At 49.4% G+C, this 22,031-nt stretch overlaps 1 protein-coding gene across 1 annotated transcript in view; it reads left to right on the top strand.

Moving 5' to 3' along the window:
- Window positions 1–18,321: 18,321 nt before the first annotated feature.
- The window catches only part of EPHB4 (EPH receptor B4), a 57,115-nt gene continuing 53,405 nt past the window's right edge, over window positions 18,322–22,031 (top strand). The window contains exon 1 of the mRNA XM_079951772.1: window positions 18,322–19,140. Coding sequence (XP_079807898.1) covers window positions 19,089–19,140 — 52 coding nt within the window. The 5' untranslated portion in view covers window positions 18,322–19,088. The remainder of the gene's footprint in view (window positions 19,141–22,031) is intronic.

The raw sequence follows: 22,031 nt of genomic DNA, 5'->3' as shown, positions 1-22,031 counted from the left end.
CATCCCTGACCACCTGGACTGGGATTTTGAAGAACAGCTAGCGGATGCTGAGCAGGACCCTGCAGCCAATGCCCATTTAGTCAAGGACCCTGGCAAAGCACCGCTTGCGACTGAAGCCTTGGAGTTCCCTCTGCCGGCCAGACTCAGTTTTCAGGCCCCTTCATCTGTGAAATGGGCGCAGCCGCAGGAGGCGGGGAGATCCAATGAGCGGCGGCGCGTGGCGCTGAGTCTTCGTCCGAAGAGCCTCTGGAAAAAAATCCCCTTTTTTGCACGGATAGATCTGCCCTCTCCTCTGTGATAAAGGTTTCCGCTGCAGTTGGTGGCAGAACAATAACCCGCCGCGGATGAATGCCTGGCAGCGGGCGCAGGAATTTCCTGAGCGCTGGGTGGATGGGAACGGGAGAGGTCGGCAGGGGAGATATATAATGGAAGCAGCCAAATAATAGATTTTGCTGACTGTCAGAAATGATAGCTCAGGGCTTCCCCTGTTTCTGCCAGCAGCCGAGATAGAAAACTCTGTTTTTAGTCGAGCGTATGTGTTATGTCTCCTGTCTCAAGGCTCGGACTCCTGGGTCCCCTGCGGAAGGGCGACAGGACTCTCCAGAATTGCCAAAATATCCGGCCAATTCTGTCCCCGAGCCGAAATCCCTGCCATCTCATCCTAACCATATTTTCTCAATTTATTCCTATGGGGTTTATTTCCCATAAATGTTCATAGGGTTGAATTCGAGGAAGCGGCGTTTTGGGCCTTTTTCAGAGCAGGAGGAGCAAAGACTAGAATATGCTGGGATATTTCATAGAATTGTAGATTTGCAGAGTTAGATGAGACCTCCAGCGGTCATTTAGTCCAAGCCCCTGCAATTATTATTGTTAATTATTAAATTTGCATACCGCCCTTCGTCCCAAGTTCTCACAGCGTAAAAAATATGAGATAAAAACGCAGAATACGTAATAGGAGCAAAAATCAAACAAAGCAATAACCCGCCTCCCAGGTAAAAAATGTGATGTGTGGCTCCAGCGATACGAAGCAATAACAAGATTTGCCTGAGACAGATTTGCATAGATTAATTAGAAGACGAGGAAAGCCATCGTTTTTCTTTGTTGGGGTGCCTTCTCCGCACTTGCAGTTTAAACGGCAACACTTCTTGGAAAGGTGGTTTGGGTTTCTAATCCAATCTATTAATATTATTATTATTATTATTATTATTATTATTATTATTATAGCTAAATGTTAATGATAATAAGAACCTGGGCTGCTGCATCCGGTCCAAAGGGGCTCCATCTCCCCCCCCCCCAAATAATATTTATTATTTTCAGTAAATGAACATAGTAAAAAAAGAAAAGATTAACAATAATAAAGAAACACACACACACACAAAAGAAAAAAAAATAGAAAAAATTACATACAACATATTACCACTTAATTAATTAAAATTAAGTACCATCCATCTTCATAAACATAGTATTTGACTTCCTCGAATCTCTTCCATCCGAATGCAGTTTCCAATATCAGTGTTTCAAAAGACCGTGTCACAGTCCTAATTATTTTACATAACTTTCCTTATCGTACATTTTCTTATTTATAAATTTAATTCCATTTTTATCCTAGGCCTAATTGTTTCTTTCAAGTGATTACATAGCTTTAATATTACAATATTTACTAAAGGGGCTCCATCTTGTCCAGAGTGGCCGACCAGATGCGCATGACGGGAAAACCAAAAACTGGGACCTGAGTTCGAGAGCAGCACTCTCCCGACTTGTGATTTCCAGTAACTGGTGTTCAAAGGTATACTGCCTCTTATGTTTCATATATTCTGTAAGCCACCCAGAGTGGTTGGGGAAATCCAGCCAGATGGGCGAGGTATCAATAATACAATTATTAATTATTATTATTATTGTCGTTGTTGTATACAGTTGTTGTATTCCCTGGTCCTGAATGGGGCAACTGTGCCCCCGAAGGACCAGGTGCGCAGCCTGGGAGTCATTTTGGATTCACAGCTGTCCATGGAGGTGCAGGTCAAATCTGTGTCCAGGGCAGCTGCCTGCCAGCTCCATCTGGTACGCAGGATGAGACCCTCCCTGCCTGCAGACTGTCTGGCCAAAGTGGTGCATGCTCTAGTTATCTCCCGCTTGGACTACTGCAATGCGCTCTACGTGGGGCTACCTTGGAAGGTGACCTGGAAACTGCAACTAATCCAGAATGTGGCAGCTAGACTGGGGACTGGGGGCGGCCGCCAAGACCACATAACACCGGTCTTGAAAGACCTACATTGACTCCCAGTGCGTTTCCGAGCACAATTCAAAGTTCTGGTGTTGACCTTTAAAGCCCTAAACGACCTCAAAGGCCCAGTAGACCTGAAGGAGCGTCTCCACCCCCATCATTCTGCCCGGACGCTGAGGTCCAGGTCCGAGGGCCTTCTGGCAGTTCCCTCATTGCGAGAAGCAAAGCTACAGGGAACCAGGCAGAGGGCCTTCTCGGTGGTGGCGCCCGCCCTGTGGAACGCCCTCCCATCAGATGTCAAAGCGATAAACAACTACCTGACATTCAGAAGACATCTTAAGGCAGCCCTGTTCAGGGAAGTTTTTAACGTGTGATATTTTACTGTATTTTTGGTTTCTATGGAAGCCGCCCAGAGTGGCTGGGGAGGCCCAGCCAGATGGGCGGGGTATAAATAATAAATTATTATTATTATTATTATTATTATTATTATTATTATTATTATTATAGCAGCTGTGGCGCACAGCCATCGATAGCCCATAAATTTCTCTCTCTTATAGTCTAGCCATCCAAATTGATGTCCTCCTGTGGGAGGGAGTTCCGCAGTCTAACTAGGCGCCGTGCGAAGGTCTCTTTTTGCCCTTTCCAGTCACAAGTGGGGAGAGGGCTGCCCTTGTGCTTGGGTTTTGCTTCCAGTCTTCATACAGGCATTGCTTGGCCAGCAAGGGTTGATGGACTTGTCTCTTCTGCTACTCCAGAGAGCAGGACTCGAACCCACGGCTTCAAGTTACAAGAAAGGAGATTCGGACTCCACATCAGGAAGAAATTTCTGGGGGTTAAGAGCGGTTTGAGACTCCCTCGGATTCCTTCCTTGGAGAGGTCAGGTGGCCGCCTGCTGGGGGTTCTTTAGCCACTGTGATCCACGCGACGGTCACCTCCAGGCTTGACTACTGTAACTCGCTCTACGTGGGGCTGCCCTTGAGACTGATCCAGAAACTCCAGCGGGTGCAGAATGCCGCGGCAACATCAGGCTCTTTTCCAGGGAGTCTTCTCTTCTCATGAGGTGGCCAAAGTACTGGAGCCTCAGCTTCAGGATCTGTCCTTCCAGTGAGCACTCAGGGCTGATTTCCTTAAGAATGGAAAGGTTGGATCTTCTTGCAGTCCATGGGACTCTCAAGAGTCTCCTCCAGCACCAGAATTCAAAAGCATCCATTCTTTGGCAATCAGCCTTCTTTATGGTCCAGCTCTCACTTCCACACATCACATAAAGATGTTAAAAAGCATCGGGGAGAGAATTGCGCCCTGCGGCACTCCACACACCAAGGAGTGCCGCGGCGACATCTCCCTCCCTAGTGCCACCCTCCAGAGATAAAAGAGCACAGCCATTTTTGGGCTATGCCCCAGCGGCGTAGCGTGGGTTGTGAGCACCCGGGGCAAGGCAAGTAATTTGAGCCCCCTAACCCGGGGCAAGGCAAGTAATTTGCGCCCCCTAACCCGGGGCAAGGCAAGTAATTTGCGCCCCTAACCCCTAACCTGCCGCCGCTGCCAGCTTCTTCTTGCTGCTGCCTGGGCTGGGGTATTTACGGTAAGGTAGCCAAAGCGGCGGCGGCGGGTCCGTGTCAGGTGATCTGAGGCGAGTTGCCGCTGGCGCTGCCGCCCAAACGACGCCGCTTGCCCGGAGGAGGAGGAGGGCAGAGAGGCGAGGAAAATGCAACATGGCCCAGCAGCTGCAGCAGCAGCGGAGGCGGCGGGGCTGTGAGGAGGGGCTGCCTGGCGCACCCTCCGTGGCCCTGACGCGCGGGGACCGTGGTGAGCGCTGAGAGCCGCTGCCTGCCGGACACCTTCAGCCCGGACGCGCGCACAGCTCGTCGGTTCTGCGAGACATGGGGTTCTGCTACAGCCTGCGCCCGAGGCTCTTCGGCGACTCCGGAGGCGGCGAGCGCGCCCCCCCCAGATGTTGCGCCCGGTGCGGCCGGCCCCCCCTGCGCCCCCCACGCTACGCCACTGCTATGCCCTGTATACCCACGTCAGTGTGGCGGTGGTCCAGAACATCTTGATCAACCATGTCAAAGGCTGCTGACAAATCTAAGAGAATCAGCAGCCCTGACATGTCTTGATCCAGTTGTCTGCGGAGATCATCCGTTAGGGAATAGAATTTAGGGGCCGAAAGCCAGCGAGTTAAAGATGGCGACAAGGTCCAAGCGCCTCCTGGGCTCTTGGAGAGGGTCAGCGGGGCGAAAGGAGATGCAGTGGGGGGAGCTCAAATTCAGGGAGGGACACCCCACGGTCATCTATTCCAACCCCGCTGCTTAAAAACATCTGGAAACGATGGAAATGTTTCAATGGTTATTTATGTGGACAAATATTAAGTGTAAGGCATTGGTTGCGTTTAGAATAGATTTGTGAATGATTTAGAAAACTTATTGGATTAGAATATTTGTATGAGATTGGGGAAAATACGGAATAACAGATATAATGTTGCTTAACATGTATATAGGGAGTGTGGTGTAAGCGACGGACGTCAATCAATGAAATTTTATTGTTGAGATATTTGTAGAGTAAATTTGGAAGAAATTCTTCCAATTTTTCTTCTTCTTTTTCCCCTTATTTTTTCTTTCTTTCTTTCTTTCTTTCTTTCTTTCTTTCTTTTCTTCCTTTTTTCTTTTCTATTCTTTTTTATATATGTGTGCTTATCTGAAAGATATATGTATGTCTTTGCAGTATTTTGCTTGTATTTTGTAATAATTATGTTAAATATTTATTTTTTTAAAAAAAGAAAAACTCCACCGAAGGGGATTCCACCACCATCCGAGCTCCTGGCGTCACAGGACTGTCGAGTTGGAACGGGTCCTCCGAAGGTCATCCATTCCAACCCGTTGCGAGCCAGGAATCTTTGGCCCGACGTGGAACTCGAACCCGCCACCCTCAGCCTCGCGCTCTACCGAGTCAGTTTCTGTGACGTCCAGCGCCTAGCAACCCTAAATCCTGATGGCACCCACACAAATGGGGAGATTTTGGGGGGGTTGTTGCCATTTGTTCAGATCCCCCCCATTTTCCTTTAAGGCCTCTTTCGTCGGGAAAACTCGAGACACAAATTGATTCCAGACAGCAATGTCCAGGAAAGGCGGAGGTGGGGGGGGGTGTGTTTTGAGTGTTTTTCGGGGAATTTTTTTAGGGTGGGGGGAGACGGCGGTCTCCGACTGGCTAGTTTTGAGCACTCCATAAAAACACAGCCTGTTTCGAATTAGGCCAGCCTCACTCCCCACTCTGCCCCACATCACCCCGATAAATTTCTACCCCGCATCCGGACTTGGAGGGGATCCTGGATCCCCACCCCACTTCCTAACATGAGATAAAAGAGGAAGGAGACCCCCCCCATTAAGATTTAAGGGCACCGATAGCGAACCCCTTTGCATGCGAGGTTTTTTTGGGGGGGGCGGAAAGAGGCCTGCTGGCAGGATGGAAAAGTGTGGGGTGGTTTGTTGGGGGCAGGAAAGCGAAATGGATCCCGGATGGAGAGGAGGGGGGCGTTTGCCCACCCCCCAAAAACACACTGGCCCAGATGGTCTTCATCTGTCGAGCATCTCTACGTGTTTTTAATATCTCCATTTATCTTTTCTCCGGGATGATATTTAAGACCCTCGAGAGCAGGGAAATGGATCCGGGTGCGAGGGGGGAGAGAGAATGGGCTGCTGAAAGTCAGTGCGGACACCCACCTCCCCATCCGCCCCTCTTGGGGGGTGAGGAAGAAGAAGAGAGGGGGTCTATTCTAGATAAGGTGATTGAAATCAGACTCTGCGTCCCCTAAAAACTGCCTAAAAACACCCCTCCTTTTCCCCACATGTCTTCTTAAAACGGGCACCCTGCAACTTACGTAGGACTCGAATCCAGAACCCGGCACCCCTTTTGCCTTCACAGGTCAAATCATTGCAGCTGCAGCCCCACTCCGCTTCCTAAGGGGGGGTTTTCAGAAATCCGGTCTCCAGAGCTGTGCGACCCTCTTTCTAATCCTGGCTTCGCCAACCGGGCGCCCCTCTGTTGGGAGTTGTAGTACGGAGCCTCTGGGGTGGCGCCGGGTTGGCGAACCCTCTTCTAACCCAAAAAATCTCTGAACATTTTTGCTTTTGGCTCTTAATGATCTCAGGGCCCTGGGTTCAAGAGTCGCATTGGGTAAAAGGTTTCTGCCATTGCAAGAGGAGGGTTGGGCTGGATGACCTTTGAGGGTCCCTCCCAACCCTAGAATTCTATAAAATCGGTGCCTTTTTCCAGCAGGAAGCACCCCGCTGGCTATTTTAAATCGCCTCTGGTTCCCGTGAAACAATTGTGATATCTCCCCCCCCCCAAAAAAAATGGCTTGTTTCTGGTCCTCGTAGGCTAGCAGTGCCCCTTCTGTTTCCTGACCCACGGCTGACCCACAGGAGGCCGATTGCAGCTGGCCAGGCCAGATAACCCAGGGGGCAACGGGGAGGAGAGCAAAGTCCCGCCAAGCCGGCCACAGTTTTTCTGGCTGCTGACCTTCCATAACAGCCCGACAAGTTCTGTGGGGCAGAGAGCGGTCTCTGAAAGGGGTTGTGGGGCCAGTGGGCTGGATAATTCACCATTATTCAGTTTACAGGGGGACGGAGATATAGGATGGCCGCATTTTGCGCCAGGGGTCTGAGCGCACGCCAGAAACTTTTAGTGTGTGCAGTTAAAGTGGATAAAATAAATTCATTTTTTTTTTTAAAAAAAGAAACTGGTGTGGGGTTTTTTTGCTGTTCAGGAAGAGAGGAGGAAATGTGTTCAGTGCGTAGAGAAAAGTTTTTTTCTCGCTCTCTCATAACACTCCTGGATATCTCGTGAGGTGAACGGGATTGTGTGTGAACACCCCACACAGGAAATCAGGATTAAGGCTCCCAGCCACATAACAAAATCGGAGCCGGTTTTCTCTATATTTTGGCGGTTTTCCTGTATTTTGGCCGGCTGCCATTTTGAAACAAGATGGCGGACAAATGTCACTTTGGTGTGACTTTTGCCCTTGTTTTGGGATAAATTTGGCCGCCTCTTGACATATTTTCACCAAAACCTCGCCAACGAATTTTCCTGAAGGGGGTAGATTTCGTTGGCGCGTCAACGCCAGGCGCCATTTTGAACCGAAAGCAACTTTGGCGCTTTTGTTTTTCGGTGCGTCCGAATTTAAAAATTGCACTATCCATTCGAATATCACAGTCTTTTTTTTTTGGTTTTTAAGCATTCCCAGGCAGATACAAGCACACCCCGCTAGTACTTGACAAAGTCCAATATAGTCTAACCACCGCGTAAGCGAATGAAGATGTATGTGGAATAAGCGCACCAAATAAATAATTTCGTTTGAGGTCAGGTTGGCCACTGAGCCAGTTTTCAGGAGCCCTGGTAAAGTCAAGAGTGCCTCTGAGCACGCAGGGAGTGCTGCCCGGTCACTGCGGAGGAATGGCCACACAGCCGTGATCGGAGGAGACTTCTCCTTTCAGAAACGAAGCCACGACTTATTTGTGCGCACGCCAGCAGTTTCACTTAGCCGAGAGCCAAAACGGCTCGGAGGATTGAGAACCAGGAACCTCTTGGCTTGGATTCGAGTCCCGCACCTGCCGCAGATTTAGGATGTGGCCTTGGGAAATGGGGTTTCCCACTTCTCAGCCTCGGTTTCCCCTGCTGGCGCTGAATTTAGATTAATAATAATATTAATTTATTATTTATACCCCGCCCATCTGGCTGGGCTTCCCCAGCCACTCGGGGCGGCTTCCAACAAAATATTAAAATACCCTCATGCATCAAACATTAAAAGCTTCCTTAAAGAGAAAATTGCAGGGTACTAATTAAATTTCACCCGTTCCCTAAACTTGGCAACCTTCTGTTTTAGGCAAGGGCTCAGTAGCAGAACACTTGCTTGGCTTCCAGAAGGTCCCAGGTCCACTCCCTGACTTTCCAGAGAATTCGAACTGGGGTCTCTCCCAGATCTACCTGAAGATGCAGGTAGGTATGGGGGAGACCCCGATTCGAATCCCCAGGACAGCTGCTGCTGCCGGTCAGTGTAGGTTTGACCCCCAAGGCAACTTGCAACGCTCCTGTTCGTTTGTTTGCAGCCATGACTAGAATCTTGTTCCGTGTAGAGACGATACTGAGATAGATAAGAGACCCAGCAGTTTATGGTTAGAAGCGTGAGCTGTGAGCCTCTTTCCGCTCCTCCCTTTGCTGCTGGGAACTCACTCCGGCTTCCGTCTGAGACATTCCCGAAAAACAGGGCCTGGGAATACCGAGACGTGTCTATTGCAAGATGACATGTGTGATAACACATATGAGATACTATATAAATGCTAATTATTGCTTTCCCTGAAGTTCGTTGTGGTTGCTTAGTGGAGCAGGAGGCGGGTGGGTGTGAACTTTGCACGTGCTCAGAGGAAAGCTGCTTTCACCCTGTTACATCACAAGAAAGAGTTTCAGAGGCTGAGCCTTGGCCAACCTGCTGCCAATGTACTGTGATAATAGTGAGTGCAATTTTTTTTGGGGGGGTGAAAATTATTTTTTTGCAATTTTATTCAGTTGTTGTTGTTGAGTCGTTTAGTCGTGTCCGCTTCTTCGTGACCCCCTGGACCAGAGCACGCCAGGCACTCCTGTCTTCCATTGCCTCCCGCAGTTTGGTCAAACTCATGTTCCATATCCAGTTCTAACTGTAGCTTCTTGTCCCACGTAGAGATTTCTCAGGAGACAGATGAGGTATTCAGGCACTCCCATTTCTTTAAGAACTTGCCATAGTTTGCTGTGGTCGACACAGTCAAAGGCTTTTGCATAGTCAATGAAGCAGAAGTAGATGTCTTCCTGGAACTCTCTAGCTTTCTCCATAATCCAGCGCATGTTTGCAATTTGGTCTCTGGTTCCTCTGCCTCTTCTAAATCCAGCTTGCACTTCTGGGAGTTCTCGGTCCACATACTGCTTAAGCCTGCCTTGCAGAATTTTAAGCATAACCTTGCTAGCGTGTGAAATGAGTGCAATTGTGCGGTAGCTGGAGCATTCTTTGGCACTGCCCTTCTATGGGATTGGGATGTAGACTGATCTTCTCCAATCCTCTGGCCACTGCTGGCCATTGTCCTCTGGGCATTGTGGCGGTAAAGGTAAAGGGACCCCCGACCATTAGGTCCAGTCGTGGACGACTCTGGGGTTGCGGCGCTCATCTTGCTTTACTGGCCACGGGAGCCGGCGTACAGCTTCCGGGTCATGTGGCCAGCATGACTAAGCCGCTTCTGGCAAACCAGAGCAGCGCACGGAAACGCCGTTTACCTTCCCGCCGGAGTGGTACCTATTTATCTACTTGCACTTTGATGTGCTTTCGAACTGCTAGGTGGGCAGGAGCAGGGACCGAACAACGGGAGCTCACCCCGTCATTGCGGGGATTCGAACCGCCGACCTTCTGATCAGCAAGTCCCAGGCTTTGTGGTTTAACCCCCAGCGCCACCCGCATCCCTGTTGTGGCGTTAGGAAAGGGCAAATGGCCAAGGCTCCCCCTTTGAGAAAAGGAGGCAGCGCTCGGGGCTTTTAAGCTCAGGGAAAGGATGAGTAAGAGGCCACAATGGCGGACGTTTATGAAATTAAGCCTGGCCTGGAGAAAGTGGAGAAAGGAAAGTCCTCCTCTCGTAACTGAATGCTTGCTGGCCACCAATTTTCAGGTGGCTTTAGAAGAGGATCAGGCAAAATCATGGAGAAGATCAAGGGCTGCCAGCCACAACGGAGGCAGCGGGAGCTGTGGAACTCCCTGCCACAAGGGGCAGCGATGATGGACACCAATCATTGGCCTCATCCAGCAGACCCTTCCGATGTCCTTCTGCGGGTCTGAAGGCCAGACTCAATCCCCGATTCCTCTCGAGGCCGTGGGATATTTATTAAATAAATAAATTTGTTTTTTATTGTTTATTACATTTATATACTAGCTTTTCTTCCTTTTAAATTTTTTTTTCCTTAAGGTTTATTAGAGGAAAAATACAAAACTTCACATCTTTCCGCCTTTTTTAAAAAAAATCCAAAGTAAGACTTTTTTTTCTTTTCTTTTTATTAAAATTGTTATGTCTCATATGTATACATTATCATATTACATTACAGGGCATGCTAGAATATAATTTCCAACATGTATACAAAGTTTATATACCAAATTTATGTGCCTAAAGAAAGATAAAACAAAAAAACTAAGACTTTGATCTAGATGCGATAAAAATAAAATAAAAAGGGGAGGAGGAGAAAGGAACAGAGGAATAAAAGAAAGAAAGAAGAGTAGAGAAGAGGTTAAAAGAGAAAGAAAAATAAGATCCAGAAAGTAAATAACATCCGATTCTTTCGTCTCTCCGCTATATAAAACTAATATTCGCTTCGTCCAGTCCAATATAACAGCCAACACAAACAAACACTATTTTCAGTCGTACCAATTTTATGTCCCAATGATCTCAAGGTGCCGTTTGAGGTTTTATTCCCCCCTCATTTCGTCCTCACAGCAACCCTGTGAGGTAGGTGAGGCTAAGAGATTGACCCACTGCGCTCGCCCGGTGCTCTAACCATTGCGCCACACTACCTTCCAAAAGAACGGCTGGTTTTCCCCTCCCCTCCAGCTCCTGTATCTGTGTGTCTCCCTTGCCAGCACAGACACAATCTCTCCCCCCCACCCAAAAAAACTGCATTTCCGCCTTCATCATCTTCTCGGCCCAGTTCTGTCGGCTGCTGCCAGAAAGGAAAGGGCAGGGAATTGTTTCATTCAGGATGGCTGGAGCCAAGCAGGAAACGAGATGAAATCCAGCCTCTCCCGGGTCAGAGGCCTAGTTCTGCCGCTGCCCCCTTGCTGCTGACCCACACATCCCGCCCCCCCCCCCCCCGGAGTCCCCATATCTCTGCTTTCTGGGGGGACAGACGGACGGACAGACAGGGTGCCTCTTGGATACGTACCTGAGCAACATTTGTGCGATTGCAGCGGGTTGGACTAGATGACCCCAGGGTCCCTCCCCTCGCCTCGTACAAAGCTTGCGGGCGTGTCAGTTGCAACGCTGCTCTGCCAGGTACACAGATATATTTTTAGATAGGCAAGGCGCCAGCCTTGTGGTTCGCAGCCAAGCCTCCGCCATCGGTTCCCACACGGTTGCCCTCGATCTCTTGCCTCAGTTGTCAGGAGCTGCGAAATGGGCACAGCAGGCAGATTCCAAAGTTCCTATCAGGGCAGGGCCTTGGTTGCGCCAACCGAAAATGTCACAAGGCTGGGCAGTGAAAAACAACAAGAGGGCGGTTTATTCTTCTTCTTTTGCACTGGTTTTTCCGTGGGCACCTTCGTCCCCCAGGCGAGCACTTTCGGCAGAGCCGCTTTCCAAAGTTTCTGGCCCACATTGATCTGCCAACTCTTTTAGCTAGGCTTTCTGTGGCATTGTAGGAGATGTTATAAAGAGAAAGGATTGTAAATGATTTCTATATGCAATGACGGCAGCAAGAATATTATTGGCACAAAATTGGAAACAAGAAGAATTACTGACAAAAGAAGAATGGAGGGTGAAATTGATGGACTATGCAGAATTAGATAAATTAACAGGAAGAATTTGAAATCTGCGGGACCAGAGATTCACAGAAGACTGGCATAAATTTACGGACTATTTGGAGAGTAATTGTGATGATCATATTACGCTTGAAGGTTTGCGAGAAGTTTTCTAAGGTGGACTATTTGAAATATTGCAAAGAAAGGTTACAAGGGGGACGGTTAGTTAAGATAAGGTAATAGGAATTTAAGAAATGCAGAATAAGTGATAAGAACGGAAGATGGAAGTCCAAAAAGATTGTATAAGATGTGAAGTTTTGTTGTATGAATGATAACTAATATGTAAAAATTAATAAAATTATATTTAAAAAAATTAGTTAGGCTTTCCGCATCCACCCTCCCTGTGTCCCCGAAACCATAGGGCAAATTTTCTCCCCTAATCTCTTTCCCATGCACGAGAGCAGCAGAAATGACATTTTTTTTCTTTTTTAAATTCGACCCATGTAGACTCCCCCTTAGGAGTCAGGGCTTCGGAGAATGGTGGCACACAGAGAAATGGGACGAGGCGCATAAATAACCCCCCCCCCACACACACACATATTGCACCGAGGGGAAATGCACCAAGCTGGCACCCACCAGGTTGTTGTTTAGTCGTTTAGTCGTGTCCGCCTCTTTGTGACCCCCTGGACCAGAGCACGCCAGGCCCTCCTGTCTTCCACTGCCTCCCGCTGTTTGGTCAAACTCATGCTGGTCCCTTCGAGAACACTGTCCCACCATCTCGTCCTCCGTCGTCCCCTTCTCCTTGTGCCCTCCATCTTTCCCAACACCAGGGTCTTTTCCAGGGAGTCTTCTCTTCTCATGAGGTGGCCAAAGTCTTGGAGCCTCAGCTTCAGGATCTGTCCTTCCAGTGAGCACTCAGGGCTGATTTCCTTCAGAATGGAGAGGTTGGATCTTCTTGCAGTCCATGGGACTCTCAAGAGTCTCCTCCAGCACCAGAATTCAAAAGCATCAATTCTTTGGCGATCAGCCTTCTTTATTGTCCAGCTCTCACTTCCATACATCACTACTGGGAAAACCAGAGCTTTCACTATACGGACCTTTGTTGGCAAGGTGATGTCTCTGCTTTTTAAGATGCTGTCTAGGTTTGTCATTGCTTTTCTCCCAAGGAGCGCCTAGGCGTCTTTTAATTTCGTGACGGCTGTCACCATCTGCAGTGATCATGGAGCCCAAGAAAGTAAAATCTCTCACTGCCTCCATTTCTTCCCCTTCTATTTGCCAGGAGGTGATGGGACCAGTGGCCATGATCTTGGTTTTTTTTGATGTTGAGCTTCAGACCATATTTTGCGCTCTCCGCTTTCACCCTCATTAAAAGGTTCTTTAATTCCTCCTCACTTTCTGCCATCAAGGTTGTGTCATTTGCATATCTGAGGTTGTTGATATTTCTTCCGGCAATCTTAATTCCGGTTAGGGATTCATCCAGCTCAGCCTTTCGCATGATGAATTCTGCATATAAGTTAAATAACCAGGGAGACAATATACAGCCTTGTCGTACTCCTTTCCCAATTTTGAACCAATCTCTACAACTCCCATCAGTTCCCAGCTAGGTGGCTCTGAAGTGCCTCCTTCCCCATTAAACAGTTTGCGTCTTACCCCCCCCATGTTGCAGTCGGTTTGGCTGCCACCGAGAGAGAGCATGGCCACAGTAGTCCATGCGCTGGTTAATTTAAGGATAGACTACTGCAATGTGCTCTCCCTGGGGCATCCCTTGGGCTTGATCCAGAATCAGCCGTCAGTGCAGAATGCTGCAGCACGATTGCTGAAAGGGATCTACCACAGGGGTAGGCAAACTAAGGCCCGGGGGCTGGATCCGGCCCAATCACCTTCTAAATCCGGCCCACGGACAGTCCGGGAATCAGCATGTTTTACATGAGTAGAATATGTGCTTTTATTTAAAATGCATCTCTCGGTTATTTGTGGGGCCTGCCTGGTGTTTTTACATGAGCAGAATGTGTGCTTCTGTTTAAAATGCATCTCTGGGTTATTTGTGGGTCATAGGAATTCATTCATTCCCCCCCCCCCAAAATATAGTCCAGCCCCCCAGAAGGTCTGAGGGATAGTGGATCGGCCCCCTGCTGAAAAGGTTTGCTGATTCCTGATCTACCAGATTGCCTCGCGCAGGCATAGGCAAATTTGGCCCTCCCGATGTTTTGAGACTACAATTCCCATCATCCCTGACCACTGGTCCTGTTAGCCAGGGATAATGGGAGTTGTAGTCCCAAAAACATCTGGAGGGCCGAGTTTGCCTATGAGTTTTGCAGTCTATTCTGTTGTGGTTTTAGCTCTCTGAACGTTTTAACTTGTGGTTGTGAACATTGAGCGATAATTATATTGTTTTATCTGTTTTGTAAACCACTCTGAGGGTTTCCCCCTACAATAAAGCAGTATGCAAAATTTATGAAATAAATATACGACGACAGACTTCCGTTTTTAATGTATATAAGAGATACACACACAGCCCAGTATTAGGTTCCGCAGCCTCACAGGGGTCACTACGGAAAGCAGAGTACTACGAATTAATTTTACGTTTACTTTTTACTATCGTAATTTTATGGGTAAAATAGCAAGGCGTCCTAATTGCGCAGTTAAAAGGGGGGAAAAGCAACCTGTTTTCACTTTCCAGGGTTTTCCCCCAAACAGGCGAACCTCTGATGTTAACCATTTTTATTTACTGTTTCTAAAAAGACAAAAACCTGTGTCTTTAAAGTATTCTAAACCTAAGTGTCTTAAAAGTATTCTTTTTTTTTTTTTTTTACAAAACATAGCAGGCTGCCCACATTTAAGATTGATTCCTTAAACCTCCAGCCACCAATTTGGGTGGCATTAAGAGGATGAGGCTGTTCATGGCTGCTAGGAGGGGAGAGCGCTGGGTTCGAGTCCTGCTGGCCGGTTCCCCATAACGGGCATCTGTTTGGCCCCTGAGAGGACAGGATTCTGGCCTCGAGGGTCCTGATCCAGGAGGCTCGTTTCGTGTTTAAAACGAGAATGGAAAAATGGGAGGAGGGTGTGGCGTGGAGGGTAAGGAAATCTGAAATTTTGTGTTTTTTTCCATGGTGACGTTTTGGGGTTTGTTTTGTTAAATTGAATATAAATCATAAAAGAATTTAAAGGTGGAGGGGATCCACCTTTTTTTCCTGGTCCCCTGAACATGCGCTTGCTCTGCCTATTGGATAATCCGGTGCTGTTTTGTACTCTGAAAAGTGCCCTGGGGAGTAAGGAGAGGGAGGGCGAGGGAAAAGGAGAAAAAATCTGAGCGGAGGGTGGGGGGGCGAGATGCTCAGTTTGCCATCTTTGGGGTGCCTTCTTCCTCCTCTAGGGACGCGGGTGGCACTGTGGGTTAAACCACAGAGCCAAGGACTTGCCGATCAGAAGGTTGGCGGTTCGAATCCCCGCGACAGGGTGAGCTCCCATTGCTCAGTCCCTGCTCCTGCCAACCTAGCAGTTCGAAAGCACGTCAAAGTGCAAGTAGATAAATAGGTACCGCTCTGGCGGGAAGGTAAATGGCGTTTCCGTGCGCTGCTCTGGTTCGCCAGAAGCGGCTTAGTCCTGCTGGCCACATGACCTGGAAGCTGAACGCCGGCTCCCTCGGCCAGTAAAACGAGATGAGCGCCGCAACCCCAGAGTCGGCCGCAACTGGACCTAATGGTCAGGGGTCCCTTTAACTTTTGCTAACAAAATAAAAAACAATTCCTTCCAGTAGCACCTTAGAGACTAACTAAGTTTCTTATTTGTGCTGTATGAACTTCCGTGTGTATCTGAAGAAGTGTACATGCACACGAAAGCTCATACCAATAACAAACTTAGTTGGTCTCTAAGGTGCTACTGGAAGGAATTGTTTTATTTCTTTCAACTATGGCAGACCAACATGGGACGCAGGTGGCACTGTGGTCGAAACCACTGAGCCTAGGACTTGCTGATCAGAAGGTCGGCGGTTCGAATCCCCGCAATGACGGGGTGAGCTCCCGTTGCTCGGTCCCTGCTCCTGCCAACCTAGCAGTTCCAAAGCCCATCAAGTGCAAGTAGATAAATAGGTACTGCTCCGGCGGGAAGGTAAACGGCGTTTCCGTGCGCTGCTCTGGTTCGCCAGAAGCGGCTTAGTCATGCTGGCCACATGACCCGGAAGCAGTACGCTGGCTCCCTCGGCCAGGAAAGCGAGTTGAGCGCCGCAACCCCAGAGTCGGCCACGACTGGACCTAATGGTCGGGGGTCCCTTTACCTCCCTTCTCTGGAAAGCCCTGCCTCTCGAACCTCTGGAATTGGAGAGGGCAGGTGGCTTGGGGTGCAGGATGAGGCCCACCTCGAGGAAGTGCCAACCAGAGCGGCTGGCCAGAAATGCCAGCCTAGGTTGAGATTTCCTGTGTGAGATTTTGAGCCGGTTTTGCTTTTTGGGGCCTTGGGTGGCGCCCCGGGGGAGACCCATCGGGCATGTCGGAATTAACAGGAACCGATATCGATGCACCTTGAGGAATAATTTTGGGTTAAGGCTGCGTTTTGCAGACGAAACAGACTCTGCTCCCCCAGAAATAGTGTTTCCGGTTAAGAACTTTGCTTCAGGATGAGAACAGAAATCGCAAGGCAGCGGGAGGCCCCATTAGCTAAAGTGGTGCTTCAGGCTAAGAACAGTTTCAGGTTAAGAACAGATCTCCAGAATGAATTAAGTACTTAACTTGAGGTACCACTGTATTATTATGATTTATGTGGCACCCTTTTGTGACTGCTGGAGGTGCCCGCTGCTGCTTTCAGCAAAGCAATCGCAGGCTTGGAAGACACCCGAAAAGCTCAAAGTGGCATAGATGGTTCCCCCCCCCCCCCCATCATTTAATCCCAACCACAACGTCCCTGCCAGGCAGGTTAGGCCAAGAAGCAACGACCGGTAGCTTGGTAGCCACGAGCGGGATTTGAACCCGTGTCTCTGCCAGGTCCTAATCCGGCATTTTTGCCACAGTGGCTTTCCAGCTCTGTATACATCTGAGCTTTTTCTTTTTTTCCAAATTCATTTTTATTAAATTTTCCACTTTAACAATCCAATCCGATCACATTAAATATTCCAAATCATACATATCAAATAATCAGAATATTCTGCCAAATTATCATTTTCCCATGCTTCAAGTTCGGAGGGTTCTGATCATCTCACACTTCTACTACGTCTGAGCTTTTTCAATTAGTACTGTCCAAATCAGCAAACAAATTAAAAAAAAAATTATGGGAAAGGTAACGACGATATTGCGTACATCTTTTTTTATTATTGTTAACAACTACAACAGCAGCAGCAGCAGCAAGCAATGGCAATTACTTTTGCTGTTGCTGCTGCACCTCCGTGCACGGAGCCCTTGGGCGCGTTCACACGTGCGCGGGCTTCCCGCGTGTTCCGCGCGTGCCTCCCGGCGGCGCCGCCCCTCTCACGAGTTCGTTCTAGCAGCCGAGCCCAAGTCGCAGGACCTCCAATTCATCCTCCCCATCTCTCATCAGACGGGGGGGGCGCCTTCGGGGGACCCCCCCTCCCCAGTAGTTTTGCAAGGTTTTAAAAATTATTCTTATGTAGAATTTCGCACTTCAAATTCCTGCCCCCAAGGGGGGTTCTTTGCAAAAAAGGAAAATTGTTCCTACCCGCTTTGCAAATATTTTTTTTTTGGGGGGGGCGTTCCTTTTGTAGATTTACTACCCCTCTCAAAGCTGGTGTGCGTGGACTCTGCAAATATTTAGGGGAGAATTGCAAGTGTTTTGGGGGTGGGGGTCCTGAAAGTATTTTTTTTTGGGGGGGGGTATCTGTTTTGCAAATATTCCAGAGAGAAACCTTTGCAATGCTGGGGGGGGGGTGTTGTTTTGCAAATATTCCGGTGAGAAACCTTTGCAATGTTGGGGGGGGGGTGTGTGTCTTTTTTTGCAAATATTCCGGAGAGAAACCTTTGCAATGTTGGAGGGGCGTTCTGCTTTTGCAAATATTCAGGGGGGGTTCAGTTTTGCAAATATTTAGGAGATAACTCTTTGCAAGTCTTTTTTTTGGGGGGGAGGGTCCTCCCTTTGCAAACATTTCAGGGAGAATCCTTCGCTGTGCAGTTTTTTCCCGGGGGGGGGAAGAGTTTGCTATCCTGCCTTTGCAAATATTTTTCCAGGCGAGCCCCCCCTTTTCCCCTGCTTTGGGGAGAAGGCAGAAATCCTTTTACAACCTTTGGGAAGGCCTGGAAAAAATGTCCTGGATTGCTGAGCAAAGTCCCCCCCCCCTTTGTGTGTGTGTGTGTGTGTGTTTTTTTTTGGGGGGGTAAAGAGAGTTGAAGAGCCTCTGATTTATTCCGGCAAAGTATTTGCATCATAGTTTCTTTTCCTGTGCAAATCTGGGTGAGAATTCCCTTTCCCCATTTTTGGGGGGGAAATTGTGTTTTTTTTTGTGGGGTGGGGGCAAGAGTCCAGACCTGCACAGAAGCTGGTAAAAAATGAGTGACACTACTTTGGATTTTTTTTTTTTAAACAGATTCCTAACCCGGATCCACTTATCCCGCCCCCCTCCCGCCTCTGCCCCCCCCTCCAAAGTCTCCTGGCTCTCACCCAACCCAGCATAGACTTTTTCTGATCCGCACCACAACTGGCTGCTTCTTCCAGAGTCTCCGGCGCTGCAGTTTAGGGGGGTTCCTTTGTCCTTCGCTTGGGATTTTTCTGCTATTCCGGACTTTCTGGTTTGGAAGAGCAAAGCTGCTCCCATCGTGGATTTCATTTTTGGGAAACATTGGAGTCTTTGTCCTGGGACGGACCTGGTGGTTTCCCCCTTCAAAGTATTGCGCGCCCGGTCTTCCCCGAACAATCGCAACGCCCGAAAAGTTGCAAGGATCCCTATTGTTGCAAAAAAAGGTCTTTTTTTTTTTTTTAGGGGTGCAATCCATATTTCCTGCCTCGGTTTCGGGCGTCCCGCACCCCGCAAAAAAGCGACACATCGCATTGTCTTGGCCGAAAAACCACCTTGCGGAGAGGAAAGCCAGACAGAGCTGCGAAAGTTCGTCCAAGGCAGGAGTTTGCCGAACAATTTTTTTAATTTTGCATTTCTGGGTGCTTTGTGTTGTTGGGAATTTTTATTTTATCTTTGTCGGCGCATATATTCTGCAAAAGGATTTAATTTTTCGGGTGTGCGTTGCGAGGAATCTAGAGGCGCCTCAACCATGGTTGGAATCACTGTTTCATGACCCCCCTGAACTGGGATTCTGGGATTTGATTTCTCTCCCCAGGAATCTTTTCTCGCGGCTGTGGATCCCGAGATTCCCTCCTCCTCCTCCTCCTCCTGCTGGAACTCATTCTGGCTTTCCTGGAGCGATGGCTGGCTGGCTTCTCTGCTTCTGGATCCCCTTTGCCCTGGCTGCGGAAGGTGAGGTACCACATGGGATCTGGGTTCCGATCCAGACCCCAAAACCCGCCACACTCTCACACACACAAGTGGAGCGAAATCTCCCAACTTGGGAATCAGCAGGACTCCTGGGTCCCTTCGGGGGGGGGGGAGTGCAACTGTTGTTGATAAGTGCATTTGGGGGTGTTGCGCCAGGATTCTGGGTTTTCCAGAAGTTGAGCTGGAGGCCCGGACTCCTGGGTCCTCTCCCCCGCTAACAGGGAGATTTTGGGTTTTGCGGATTTTTCCTCCCCTCTGATGTTTCCCCTTCTGGCCCCCCATTCCTTTTCCCTCCTCGAGGCCTGATCTATTTTTGAAGCGCGCGTTCAAAGTGTTTTTTAAAGTCCCCCATCGATCTTTGGTAATGAGCCTCTGCGAAGCGATAGATTTTTCTTTCCTCTCCCCCCCCCCCCCCGATATCAGCGCTTCCTTCTGCGCTCTTTTGCCCCCCCCAGGAGAAAAAGGACAACGATTTGCAATAGGCTTTCATCTCTCCAAATTCCGATCCTCTCCCTCGCCCATCAATCTTCGCTGCCTGTCATGTCCCCCCCACCCCAGCCGTCCCAAAGGACTTGGGGTGGGGCTTTCCTTCCCCATTGTTGTAAAATAAAGTGCTTTTTCCCCCCTCTTCCCGGGGTTGGGGGGGGGATTTGGGCTTGGTGGGCTGCTGCGGAGTGAAGGATTCTGGGAGTCCGGACACCTGAGCTCCCCTGGGTGGAGAAGGGAGGGGCCTGGGGGCAGGTGAAGGCCGTGCCCCGGGGCGTTGGGGGGGGGAGTTTGCAGGACTCCTGGGTTCCCTAGAAGGAGGGGGGGGGGAGAAATGAGGGGGCAGCTCAGCGTCTTGGACCTATAGAAGCTGAGAATCAAGAGTCCTTGGGCAGATTGTCAGGGGTCAGGCTGGATGACCCTCAGGTAGCCCCTTACAACTCTGCAATTCCATAGCAAGAAAGTATTATAAGGACTCCTGGGTCCTCTTGGAAACGGCGGGGACGAGGTGGTGTTACTGGGCTGGAGCCCAGAGGAAGGCAAGTAGCTGGAATCCTGAGTTAATTGGGGGATTTAGAATTGGCGAGTTGGAAGGGACCCCCAACGGTCATCCAGACTGACCCGCTGCAGGGCAGGAATTGCGTCCCTGACAGGTAGCCTCCTGCCCTCTGCTTAGATCCATCTCTTAAGGAAGGCGAGCCCGCCAGCTCCCGAGGGAGTCCGTTCCACGATCAAACAGCTCTCGCTTTCTGCCAGCATTGTGTTAGGCTGCAGAGGAGGAGCGGCGCCTAGTGGGTACAGCAGCTTCCGCCAACTGGGTGCTGAACACTTGATGGGCAAGGCCAGGGTGGCAGGACTGCAGAAGGGGCTGTTGAGGTGGGAGGTAAAGCGCAGAAAAGTTTCCACCTTGACGTGTTAGAAAAGTTTGAGGGTCTCAGCGGCTTCGTTTTAAGGGAAAAGCCATGGCTTAGTGCTGGAGCGGCTGCTGGGAGTGCAGAAGGTTCCTGACTCAGCCTCCAGTGTCATCTCCAGGCTGGCAGAGCTACCTGCCCAAATGCCTCTTTAAAAAAAACACACACAATTGCTGCTGAGCCAGGGGATAGATTCTTGCTGAGCAGCAGGACAGCTGCCTTGAGTGCAGAAGGCCTGAGAATCTCTCCTTTTTTGAAACAGTGGGCAGCAGCTGCCGGCCAGTGTGGACAGTTCTAAGCTAAACTGCAGGGAGAGATGGCGGCTGGGTGGCAGAGCGGCTGCCTGGCATGCAGAACGCTCGAGGTTCAACCTCCCTCTGCCAGGCGGACTTGAATTTTATTATTACGGTCACAGAATAGGGACCCAGGAGTCCTGCCATCTCTTGCCAGCCTAGAACCCAGGAGTCCTGCGCCCCCTCCTTCCCCAAAGGGCCCAGATCTCAAATCTCCTTCTACCTCCTGCTCACCCCCCCACCAGATTTCCCCTTCATTTCCCCCTCTTTTCTCCCATCCAGAAAAGCTAAAACCCCATTGAAAAGGGATTAAAATCCAGGCCAAAGTGGAAAAAAAACCCTTCGCAGCTTTCAGCCCCAAACAACCCCAAGCCAAGAGAAAGCAAGGAATTTTATTTGGGGGGGGGTACATTTGAAGCATGGTCCCTTTCTGCAAAAAAAGACCCCCCTTTTTTTTCTTAAGAAGCTCAGAAAGGAACCATCTTTTTCCCACCCACCCCAGGTTGTAAAATCTCTTTTTCCTGTCTTATCTCGCCCCCCCAAAAAAATTTGCCCCCCCCCCACTTTTCTTCCACTATCTCTGCCTCCATCCCTGATCTCCTCTTTGGAGGTCAGGTCTGTCCCAAAGCTGTGAAGGGGCAGCGGAGCGTGTAACGCATTAATTGAATCCTCTATTGTGGCTCGAGAAAAAAACCCCCATCCTTTTGCAACCCACCAAGATGGGAATTTTTTTTGGGGGGGGGGGAGTGCGATGCTCGCCGCTCCTTGTCTCAAAAGCTTGCAAAGGGGGGGGGGTTGTGAAAGTAAGAAGAAGAGCACGGCTTTCTGGAGCAGGCATCTGGGCATGGTTGTAGCATTGTAGAGATGGAAAGGGGTTCCCCCAAAGGTCATCCAGACCAACCCCGAATCGGTGCAGAAGAAAATCCCGACAGGTTATGTATGATGTCTGTTAAAAAAACCCTCCGGCGAAGGAGAACACCCGACACATGTTCTTGCCGCGGGCAGCGGGGTGCCATTATGGGAAAACCCGCCGCGATCAGGATTCGAACACAAGGCCAACACCCCTGCGGCTTCCAGCAACTGGTATTCAGATGCATTGCTGCCTCTTGACTGGGGAGGGCACAGAATAGCCCCCCGTTGTCCTCGCCTCCTTTGTAAATTTCCCCAAGCTGTTGTCTCCTGT

This window comes from Podarcis cretensis (assembly GCF_951804945.1).
Source record: "Podarcis cretensis genome assembly, chromosome: 13".
Classification (NCBI taxonomy): Eukaryota; Metazoa; Chordata; class Lepidosauria; order Squamata; family Lacertidae; genus Podarcis; species Podarcis cretensis.
This window is presented reverse-complemented; position numbering and strand designations above follow the sequence as displayed.